The sequence below is a fragment of the Triticum dicoccoides genome, chromosome 3B (genome assembly GCF_002162155.2).
Source record: "Triticum dicoccoides isolate Atlit2015 ecotype Zavitan chromosome 3B, WEW_v2.0, whole genome shotgun sequence".
NCBI lineage: Eukaryota > Viridiplantae > Streptophyta > Magnoliopsida > Poales > Poaceae > Triticum > Triticum dicoccoides.
In genome coordinates, this window is record NC_041385.1 from 107,391,524 (window position 1) to 107,404,050 (window position 12,527).

The 12,527-nt window shown below is 45.5% G+C and overlaps 1 protein-coding gene across 1 annotated transcript; it reads right to left on the reverse strand.

Annotated features, from left to right (window-relative positions):
* Positions 1–7,967: 7,967 nt before the first annotated feature.
* LOC119279374 (putative transcription factor bHLH041) lies at positions 7,968–9,781 on the reverse strand (the record flags this gene model as incomplete). The annotated part of the gene is made up of 4 exons (XM_037560623.1): positions 7,968–8,090; positions 8,562–8,948; positions 9,054–9,104; positions 9,575–9,781. Coding segments are annotated over 4 exons (768 nt in total), but the record flags the coding sequence as incomplete, so codon positions are not given.
* Between the last annotated feature and the right edge of the window lie 2,746 nt (positions 9,782–12,527).

Below are 12,527 nucleotides of genomic sequence, written 5' to 3' on the forward strand. Positions count from 1 at the left end.
ACTTAGTTGATCTGCCGGTGTCGGCATTTGTTTCTCTTTTCTTTCTCTTGTTTTTCCTTTTGGGCTTAGTTGTGCTGCATCCCCAGCGAGTTGGTTGTATCGGTTGGATGCTTTATAACATAAATCCGGGGAAACCCTTTATCGTAAATATATAGAAAAAGTTCAGCTGAACATAGATTATGTCTACACTAAAACTATTTGCACCTCGTGCCAGCGTGCCTTGGTTGCTGACATCATTTGAATGTTATAGTCATACAATCTGGAACCAAGAAGTACGGTATTAGTCAATGATTTACAGTGTTAATCGGTTGCTAACACTCAAACACCGGATGACCATCAGATGGAAAGGCTGAATCCAACGTGGATGGTGTGATGGGCTAGTGTCACCCATGGGATGCACATGATGATTACACATTTTACACTATGCAGAGCCCATCTTGATAACCATCTATGCGCCATTGTTTTTCTTTTTACAGTAGTTTTTCAGGAACTTCAAAGTTGTCTTTATAAAAAAAAATCAAAATTGTGTTTTCATTTTTGTGAAATTCGAAGCTCAAGTAGACCTTGGCTCTTCGATCAAACCACCATAGTAATGCTGCCCTCTTGAACTATATTGTGTGACATGAGCTTGGCATCGGTTTGTTTGGTTTCAAATTCTTATAATGAAAATGTTCTTTAGTCACATTTTTAGGTCTATCTTCTCAACATGGTAGACGCACAAGATATGACTATGTAACTATCTCTGACACTGCTGTCAAAGCAATTAGTAAAAAAATAGTAAAAGCTGAATCATTGGGCGAAGTAAGAGTAATGCACCATATTTGGAAGTCAAAATAAGTACATGCATGTACTCGAGTCCTCCCTAAAAAAACAAAGCGCCTACATATATATAAGCTCAAGCTGATGGATGAGTCACTGATAATCAGTCACTGTTTGAATGTTTCTCCACGGTCAACACGAATGCTATCTTAGATTTAGTCCTCCGTTATTCGTCGGTCGCTCTCCTCGCCCTGCCAGCTAGCTGGTTGCCTTGTCGCCTCTACCCCGAACAGTAGAATTGTCCATGCCCTGCTTTCTCACGCTTCCGGTCAGCAACATGACTGACGTAAATGAATTAGTTATACTTTTCTACTTGATGTTCTGAAGGCACCGCGTACGTTCGGATATATGGCGCAGCAACTTAATCATTCAGAGTGCCGAGGCCGGCCGGCAGGGTCGCCACGGGGCCAAATTCACTGTTTTGATCATTTTCTTTAACTTAAGCACGATTTAACCCTACACGCAAAAGGATTTCGGATTTGATCCTTTTTTTTATCGTTATTGTCTTTGACGGTAGGATAACACATCCTACCGCCATGGACTTTGGTGGTAGGACTTACTTACACCGTCACCATAGTCTTTGGCGGTGCAGGTAAGTCCTACCACCAAAGACCTTGGCGGTACGTTGAGTTACCCTACCGCCAAAGACAATTGCAGTAGGAAAAAGATGGCGGTAGGAAAAGGGTCAGATCCAAAAAACTTTTACATATAGGATCAGATCGTGCTAAACTAATGAAAAATGGTCAAAACAACGAATTTGGCCTCGCCACAGTGGTCCGCGCTCGAGCGGGCTGCAACGGCCTTCGATTGCAAGGATCGACCACATCAGATGTACCCTAAATTACTTAAGTTAGTCATCACTAGGTGGTCTTCGGATTTGTATATAATATTTATTATTTCTGGTATTTATTGTACTCTGATGATTAATGATGAATAGATCAAAACATTCTTGAAGAAAAATAAATAGATATGCTCCTCTGCTTGTTCTGTAGTACCATGAACATTTGCTTAAGACAACAAATGCTAGATTACATTTTGTCGTAGAAGCAAAGCAATCAAATTACATAAAAATTAACAACACCAGTCTAGTATTGCGTGCTCCACTAAAAACCTTGACGTGGATGGTAAGATGTTTTTGCTTAAGTTTAATGATGAGAACGTGGGGAAACAACTCTTATCTTACTATGTATTTCTCCAGTTTAGAAAAGTTTGGCTGAACATAAATTCTCCGTCTGCGCCAAACTACTTGCACCTGGTGGCAGTATGTGTCTTGCATTGGTTGCTGGCATCATTACGTATCTAGGGTGCGCTGCATGCAACGATTATTCGTAATTATAACCCGTATATTTGGTAGTAGCAAGTCAATATAGGCTGCTTTTACTTACACTCCGCCCTAACAAAATCATATTATAAGCTGATGAGTACATACGATTCCACGGTTTGATCGATTGTACGTTCAACATGAGGGCCGCGATCTTCCATTCACCCTTCCGTTATTCGTCGGTCGTTCCTCGTCCTGTGAGGCTGTCTGTCTTATCACCTCGACCCGGCTGTATGTAAGTACGTACGTATGTGGCAGTAGAATTGTCCATGCATCACGCATCACCATGTTTTAACACTTCCAGTTAGCAACACTACCGTAATTAGTAGTATTCTGACCGCACTGCGGCGTACGAGAGTGAGTGGGTGAGTGGCTAAGCTAGCGGCGGTCTCCTGACGACCCGATCCGCGGAGGCGGAGCAGAGCGTGCCAGAGCCCGGCCGAGACTGGACGGCTTCGACGCCGGTCGTGCGAATGGCGCTTGGCGACGGCCTTCGCCACGGCTTCCCGGACCGCCTCCTCCTCCCACTTTGCGCCGGTCAACATCACATCAGGCGGTTAACTCGTTAGTACAACTCATTGTCTAGTCTGCAGAATTCCAATCGCCGTGACATCATGTTTTTCTTTTACTTTTCTTGCAGAAATCTTATCAAGATCAACGTAATCGGTGCGTTCCGTTGGTCATCCTGAAAGATTCCTATTGACAATTTCAGGTAACCTGGTACACACAAACCTAACTTATCCTCAAACCTAACTTCTCCTGGCTTAGCTTACTACTAACACTGAAAAATACCCCACGCGTTACTATGGGAAATGGTCGATAACATGAGAGCCAAATTTTAAATTAGAAGACAGACACACAACTACTTTCAAACAACGGCTCCCGTGTCGCTCCCGTGAGCGGCTCGGGAGCAAACCCTAGCCGCCGCCAGCACCCCACCCACCCTTCCCTCCTCCCCTCGCCGCCGCCGGCGGAGGTCGCCGGGCGAAGCCCGCGCGGCTCGGCGGCGGCGGGCCCTCTTCCTCCTCCGCCCGGGGCTGGCTAGCGCGGGCCGGTGGCATCGGGGGGAGCTCGAGCGGCGGCGCACGCTCGGGGCGGCGCTTCTGGCCGCCGTGGACGCGCACGGAGACGCGCAGGGCCTCGGGGCGCGCGGATCTGGTGAGGGGCGGTGCGGGCTGGCCGCGGCCGGCTCGCGAGCGCGGGGATCTTGCGTGGCGTGGCGCGTGGTGGTCGCGGCCGGTTCGCAGGCGCGGGTGCGGGCGCGCGTGGTGACCGCAGCGGCTCGGCTGGGCGACGGTGGTCGCCGTGGTGTGCGCGGCGTGGCTGCTCGGCTGGGCGTCTGCGTGTGGTGTTTGACAGGGGACCTGGATCTGGCAGGTCTGCAGTGGGCTGGCGGCCCGGGCGGGGATTCTACCGGCGGCTGGCGGTGCCCGTTGGCGATTGCTGGAGCAGGAAGGCTTCGCCCGTGGTTTGGACGCAGGGTGCAGGACCAGATCTGGTTTCCTGCAGGCCCGTCGACGAGGAGGCTTGCTGGTGGCCCTGCACAGCGTTGGCGCGCTCGCTGTGTGGGGGGTGCACGGTCCAGTGGAGGTACGGGTTGGCCTCGGCCGGCTACGTGGGAGTGGCTGCCCCGGGCGAGTAGCCTGGCCGGTGCTAGCCGGCCGGCGACGACGGCGCTCGTGGGCGTCGCTATCCTCCTTGGAGGCGTCGTCGGGAATCTTCACAGCCTCTACTCCCGGATCAAGTTCTTCGGGTGAAAGCCTAGATCCTGCTGTAGGGTCGGGCGGTGGCGTCGTCTTCAACGTCGTTCCCCTCTTTAGGGCACCGTCTTGAAGACTTTGATCCCATTAGTGCTTCCTGCGGCTGGACGTGCACGGTGGCTTCTGTGGCAACGATGACGGCGGTGAGCAATGTCGGAGGCGTGGCCTTGGTCGTGGTAGTCGGCTCTTCTTCTCCGGCGTGTCCGTGAGTGTACCTCGACCGCCTGTTGTTGTGAAGTCGAAGCCGCGGTGGGGGGCCGGTGGTATACGATGACGCGTGACAGATGGCTCATTCGGTGATCTTCCGTGACGCCACCCCTGCCTGTTTCCTTAGTAGTTTCTTCGTCGGAGTTGGAGCTGCGCAGCCTAGTATGGTTTGTATGGAGTGTTGTGCTGCAGCTATTAGGGCTGTTGTTTCTTTTCTTTTCTTTTCTCTTTCTTTGATCTTCGGATCTGGTCCTAGGACCTTCACCAGCTTGTTGTTTTCCACTGCTTCCTGCTATTATCAATGAAATGCCAGCGATGCTGGATCTTTAAAAAAATTAAAAATATATTTGGCTTATTATATTTGATTATATATAGTTGTAACAATATGTATTAAAAATAAGTAACATAATTGAATGGAAATATTTTTCATGCATAGTTGAATGTTGTGGTGAATCCCCCATGCATGAATTTATGCTGCATGAATGCATGTTGAGGTGACTCTTATCCCATTCATAATTGTATGGTGAGGTGAGATGCTTACATGTTGAAATAAATACCTTCGTCTGGGTTTTTAATCCCCACTATATATTTTGTGTCAAAGTTGGACCACATATTTGAGTAGCAAAATATTAATGCATGCGACAAAAAATTATATTGTTGTATTCATATTTGACGGTTTACCAGTCCCGTGTATTTTGGGTCATAATTTGACCATGATTTTAACTAATAAAATATAAAGTATACGTATCAAGAATAATATCATTAAAACTATATGTACTCTCTCCCTTTTGGTTTTTTGGCTTATCTAAAAAAATGTTTTTTCGTTTTATAAGTCTTAGTTTTATTGCTTCCCATCACATGTTCAGATTTTGAGGTGCATTAAATCGCTACATTCAAAGATTAAAAGAAAACTCACCAGAGCATGTAAAACTTCTTAGTCAATTAGTAAACACACTTTTTTGAGGAAAACAAGCTTATTAATTGAGTATTTTTGCAACCTACAAAATTTATTCCATCTCTTATCATGTATCTTGGTTGGTGAGAATTTTGAATTGAGCCCTGTAAACCTGGAGGGAGGGAGTAACTTTTTGTGGCATGCATTAACATTTTGCTACTCAAATACTAAGCCAGGAGAAGATTTTCAGAAATGACTCTTGAAAGTATAGATTAAATTAATATCTCATACTCGTCAAGCATAGGACCAAGGCAAAAAATATTGATTGCCCGAAAGAGTGGATTGAATCCTTGAGGTAATTTGGCCTAATCTCTTCATATTATATGTTCCTTATGTTAGAAAAAACTAGAGTGGGATAGTTGATTTTTGTTTTCTTTTTCCTTTTTTGTATTTGATTTGTTTATAAATTTTTATATACTTAACGAAAAATAACATAGAAAATTTTCTATGATTTCTAGATCAAAAAAATCAACCAATGTCCCCATTACATAAGCATAGGCTAAGAAAAGCATATTACTTTGAGCTGCAATGTCAAACATGCCCAAAAAGCCCCCCCTGCCGTCGCTAGTGCTCATCATCATCAGGTTGGCGTCGGCTTCCCCCATTTGATCCTTGAGGCATTGTAGCATCCTGAGAACCACACCTACCGTATTATCATGGGCCAGCATCACCGCTATCTTCACCATCCAAATCTCACATGCCATCATTTTATCTTCCTTATCATCAATTATTGTGACGGCTTTAACTATTTGGACCTCGACCCTCTAAGCATCGTCTTCGACCAAAGAGCCACCGGCACACCAGGCTACTTGGGCTTGGAATGTCTAGCTAGTTCTTCTCCTTGAGGTCACAAACCTTGGACTTGAAAGAGTTCACATACTCCCTCACATTGATCAGTATCGATGTCCTGTTTTTCTGCAAGGCAAGGCAAATCAAGCATCAATCATTAGTTATCGTCTTATTGAAACAACAAGTACTATTCCTCTCAAAGAAATATGCATGCATTATAATGTATGTTTATCTTAGAGCCGGGAGGGAGGTGACTCTTGAGGGCATGGAAGCAGTCTTGTATGATTGTGGCACTCTCTGCTCCGAATTATAATATCTAGTCGTCACTTAGACTTTTTGGATGTCTTGCAATTATGTATTGCTTCATAGACAATATACTTGCAATATATCATGTTACCATATTGTATTATGTTCATTCTGACCATGTTAGTGCTTCAAGCTTCCATATTATTTACTTGCTGGTTTATTAAGATCCCATCATGAGAGAACATAGTTGCTAAACTTATGTTACTCATTTTGATCACTCTCAAGCGATATTTATATTTTGATCATGGACTAAATCTTTGTGCATAAACAATGCAAATACGTCGGCATAGCTTCGCCACATGGCGCCCACTGGTTGTCGGCACTTGACGACGGCGCCGTCAGCCACCGTTGGCATGGAACATTGCCGATGGCCAGGGCCGTCGACATAGCCGTACAGAAGCCGTCGGGATAGGTATCTATGCACCTATCCCGACGGATTTTCTATGTTGATGACATCACGGGTATGCCGACGGTCATATGCCGATGGTTGCCGTTGGCATAGGGATACACCGACAGGAATCTGTGCTAGGCCGTCGGCATAGACGTTCATTGTGGTAGTGGGTATGATAAAATATGTTGTGCACGTTCTTATCGCAAGCGCATACAACCATACATGAAATGCATGTTTATATAAAATGTTGAATAAGTGATATATTCTCATGATCCTATGTTACTTCTACTATATATTTAATTCTACCCACTAGGCCCTAGGCAGCCCGGGCGGTGGCCTAGGGCTTGAGGCCCAATCCTTTTGTTAACTATAGCTACAGTGCTCAAAGGCTGCATGGGACCTAGCCCAATCCTGGCGCCACTACTACGTGCAACGTGCCATTATCCATCCAAATATATACATATGATAAATGTTTTTCTCTTTCAAATACTTTGTTCTTGGGAACTGTTGTGTATTGCTACTTTTGTTACTCTAAACAACCAACACTTCATCACATTTACTACTAATAAACTCTCTCAAGCAAGCACTTTGTTTCCAGACGTGGTTGAATTGACAATGCAACCACTAAAGCTTATAAGTGTTTTTTTTTGGCTCACATTGTGTCGAATAAATAAATTTGGTTTGTGATACATCACATCAAAGGTTATTGTTATCCTCTACACTTATTGGTTATCACAACGCCACCATCTGGGGGGAGGACGTGCCACCAGTGGTTGGGTGTGCGCCATCGGCGAGGGACCACGATGGTGGACTTAAGGTGCGACGCCAGTGGAGCACAGGAGGAGCTCATGTACGCTATGGGGAGCATAGAGGGTTGGAGTGGCAGCTGACGAGGAGGTGGTCACCGCCGCCGGAGTGGCAGCTGGTGTGGGAGGGGATGAATGATATTGTGATGGAGTGACTAAAGAAAGTAAGAATCATTGGGCGAACTAAGAATAATGCACCATATTCGGTAAGTCAAGTATAAGCAGTCACATGTAATAACAGTCCTCCCTAACAAAATTAAAGCGCCTATACATGTATATAAGCTCATGCTGATGAGTCCACTACTAATTAATCACTGTGCATATGTTTTTCCACGGTTGGATCGATTGCACGGTCAACATGACGGCGATCTTCCATTTAGTCCTGCGTTATTCGTCCTGTCAGGTTGTCTTGTCACCTCGACCCCGAACGTAGAATTGTCCATGCATCATGCTTGGCCATTGTTTCAGGCTTCCAGTCAGCGACAGTAACGCAACTAAATAAGTCTACCCTTTTCTGACGGCACTGCATGCATCAGTCGGCGGTGGGTGGCAAGCTAATGGCGGTCTCCTGACGAGCACGACGAGCCGACCGTTGGACGGAGCAGCAGCTTAATCATTCAGCGTGCCCAGACCGGCCGGCGGCGTCGCCACGGCGGTCGGCGCCCGTGCGGGCCGCGACGGCCTTCCCCACGGCTTCCCTGACCACCTCCTCCTCCCACTTGGCGCCGGACGCTGACTGCAACGACCGCATCAAGATATCAGTTAAAATATCCAGTCTATGCAGAATTTAAAAGAGTGTGACGCCATATGCGTTACTACTTTTCATCATCATCATTGTAGTAAAGATCTAGCTTGCTGGTGCGCTACGTTGGTCATTCTGGTCAACCGAGAGATTCCATATGACAAATCTGAGGTAACCTGGTACACACACTTACTACCTACCAAAGGTTAGCCTAGCTTACTATGTTCACGTGTGCACGCACGCTTAGGGTTTCGGCCGGATTGTGTGTGACACGTCCATTGCCCAACTGGTTGAAATGAAGCCAACACGTGATCAGATTACTGGATTGTACTACTTGCTAGCTAGTACAATTTACATCATGCTCGGTTTAGTTGGTTGATTATGTAAACAATTTTATTTCATTTGGAAAAATGGAGGTTCCTATCAAAATATACTGTAAAGAAAAGAATAAGAAAAGTGTATTACTTTGAGCTGCATCGCCAGGAATGCTCCGGTGAGGCCGTCGCCGTCGTTGGTGCTCATTGCCACCAGGCTGACGTCGTCTTTCCCCATCTGATCATTGAGGCACTGCAGTGTCCTGAGCACCACGTCCATCGTGTTGCCATGCGCCGGCCTCGCCGCTATCTTCACGGTGCAAACCTCACTCGTAGTCGTCCCATCTTCCCGATCCGCCGCCGCTCTGGTTATTTGGATTTCGACCTTCTCGGCGTCGTCTTCTGCGACCCCGGCGCCGCGGGCGCACTCGGCCAGCTGCGCCTGGAGCGCCTTGTTCTTCTCCTCGAGGTCGCATACCTTGGACTTGAGGGAGTTCACGTACTCCCTCGCGGTGATCAGTATAGACGTCTTGTCTTTCTGTAAAGCAAGAGGCAAATGATTATTAGCTAGCTAGTCAAAGAACATGCTACTGCTTTCGGAGAAATTAATATGCATGCATTTAAATTACAGTTTTGCATGTACCTTGGAGCCGGGAGGAAGGATGGTCTTGAGAGCCAGGAAGCTGTCGTTGAGCTTCTCCCGGCCGAGAATATATATTAGAGCACATGCACCCAGGCCCTCTCTATTTAGCCATACATTTTTTGCTTTAAAATTTGTACAAATACATTTCTTTTTTTGTTTCTCCCACATTGAATATATCTTGAAGTTCAAATCTATGCAGCATGGCAAAGCTTTCTGAGTAGAATCTAGGATAAATCATTCAGATTTTTTTGTCAAACATAAATATACAAAATACGTTTTATTTGATTAAAAAAACATATTTTTAGTATTTATGTCGGACAGAAAATTCTGAAAGATTTATCTTAGATTCTAGTTAGAAAGCTTTGTCATCCTGCATAGGTTTGAACTTCAAGATATGTTCTATGTGGGAGAAGGAAAAAAGAGAAAATTTCATATAGAAATTTAGTTGTGTCGCACGGATCTTAAAGCGATGTTGAAGAGTTAGATAGCAGGGCCTGGGTGCAAGTGCTCTAAAAATCCACGTCCTTCTCCCGGCGATTGCGTTCGGAGATCATGTGCTGCAGCTGGTTCACCGACGAAAGCTCGGCCTCCGCCGACGCTTGCTGGAAGTGGTGCTGCTGGTGGCTGTACCTCATCGCCGTTTGCATCTTGACCAGGACGGACATGGATTTCTTGAACATCTTCTGCCCGCATGCCGGCTTCGTCCTCCGCCTCGCGCCGAAGGACGGACATATGATTAATCATGCTTTATTTGAATTTCGGTTTGTGTTTCTTTCCGCCTCAGAACAAGATGGCGGCAATTCGGCTCTTTCAATTTTTTTGGCAAAATCTCGGATGAAATAACAAAAACAAAATTTGAATTTTAAACAAAAATTGACCAAAAAATTGAAATAAAGCACAACAGAAGTGTCTAAACTCTCTCTCAATAAAGAGGAAAAATGTTGCATTCTGAACTGCTGCCGCTGCTGCCAGTTCATGTGATCTTTGGTAATAAGAGAGCAAAGAGGCGTACATGATTAATCAATTTAAGTCAGGGCGTCAGGCTGAAGGGAATGCGTCACTCTGCCCGTCTTGGCATCTCCTAGAAGCGAACCTTGTGCACAACGATCTGTTGCTCGCCGCCAGCAGTGGCTCAGTCAAGCAATCAACCAGGCCAAGGAACTCCGCCAACGCTCACTCGTGAAGGTACTTGTTGCTTTGCTTGTACCTTGGGGAACTCGCTAGAGTCACTGGCTCCGCGTTTCAGATTCTAGTCCGTCAGGTGATGATTATGGCATTTAGATAGCTAAGATTTGCTGCATAGCCTACACCCTACGGCTCTCACGTTCATCTCGGTAGAAATCATCTTAATTCTGGCGATGGGAAGGGTGCATCCAAAACATTGTGTAGATATTCTATGGATAGCGAGTTTAGTACATCCGAGATAGTAAAGAACATAAAATTAGAAATCTTTAGGCAGTGAATCTATAGTTAATTGACGCATGTTTTCCTCTCTTTTTCGAGGGAAACAGCCGGACTCTGCTGCGTATTTTCATTTATTTTCAAATAAATGATACAAAGTCCTGGACGCCTGATTTCCTCATGCGTACAACCTGTAATACAACATACTCCATCCGTTAGGCAATTGTAGCTTGTAGGGCGGAATAACCACTATCAGTTGATTAGTTAATGGTGGGCAGTTACTAACACTAGTAGAAAACAGGGCTTTGGTTCAGGCCGGGTCAGCTCATTAGTTCCGGTTCAGTCCAGAACCGAGACCCATGGGGCATTGGTCCCGGTTTGTCTGGCCCTTTTGGTCCCGGTTGGTGGGACAAACCAGGATCAATGGGCCTCGCTCCTGGCCCACCACCATTGGTCCCGGTTGGTGGAATGAACTGGGACCAAAGGGTGTCCTTTAGTCCCGGTTCCAGCCACTAACCGGGACCAATGTGATGCATATATATACCCACTCGCCGGCGAGCAGAGCACTCCACACTGCTCTGTTTTTTCTGACCGGCGAGGGAAGGGCTTTGTGGTGCTCTAGCTCACCTCCTATGCACATGAGGTGTTCGATGGAATGCCCGAGCCACACTACCTAAGCTTTCTCATCTCCAAGCTCGACCTCCAAGCTTCATTTTCCTCAATATTTGTCTAGGTTTAGCGGTCCGTCCCGTCCCGTTCCCATTTTCACCGCCGTCGATCGCCCGCGCCAATCTCATCGCCGGCACCACCGTGGTGAGCCTCTTGTTCTTATCTTCTTTTTGAAAGGAAAAAAAATCTTACTTGTATGTTTAGATAGATACTTGTATAATTTTCTTACTTTTATTATTGTGTCTTATTATATAGTGCGATGGTTTTGGTATCCGCCCCCGTCGGCCCTCGTCCTGTCTATGATTCGGATGTGGTATATATTATATTTTATAACTATTTGGTTCATTTATTGTTTATGACAATTATGCCGACCAACGTGACATAGATTTTATTTATCTAGGAGGTATGTGAACCGAAAATTCCAACCGACCCTATTGTCGAGAGGTTAAATTTAGTTGAAGAAGTAAACAATTACTTGAAGGAAAAAACAAAAAAAAATTGAGGAGGAGAAGATGATATTGGAGTTGCATGTTGCGGATGTCGTCGATGATCACAAGATCAAGATGAATGCAATGCGCTTTAAGATTAGAAAGATTAGAAAATATGCCATTCATACCGAGGCTTGGTATCATTATGCCGTTGGATCAATTGTTACCTTGGTTGCGATTATGATCACATTTGTTTTTGCATTAAAATATTTTACATAGTTTCAATGTATGTTTTAATTAGATACTTTGGAGAGTTATATGTTGTTCAATGAGAACTATGTATGTACTTTGGTTTTAATGTGATGATGAACTTCTATTAATTTGGTCACTTAATTATCTATTCATGATGTTCTGTAATAGTTTTTGACACACTTAGTTATATATAATGCACGCAGATGAACCGGCAATGGATGTACGGTGACAGACACACCTCCAAGTACATTAAGGGCATGCATAATTTTCTTGAAGTGGCTGAGGCAAACAAGCAGAATGGTTTTATGTGTTGTCCATGCCCTATATGTGGGAATACAAAGTCTTACTCTGACTCGAAAACCCTTCACACCCACCTGCTTTATAAGGGTTTCATGCCACACTATAATGTTTGGACCAAGCACCGAGAAATAGGGGTTATGATGGAAGACAGTGAAAAAGAAGAGGACCACTAGTAGAAAAAGGGCTTTTCGTCCCGGTTCGTAAGGGCCTTTAGTCCCGGTTCTGGAACCGGGACTAATAGGTCGTTACTAATGCCCTTGACCTTTAGTCCCGGTTCTTACACGAACCGGGACAGATGGGCCTCCACGTGGCCGATGCGGCGAGCCCAGGCAGGAGGCCCTTTGGTCCCGGTTGGTGGCATCAACCGGGACCAATATACATCCACGCGTCAGCATTTCAGGTGTTGGGGTTTTTGTTTTTTTTG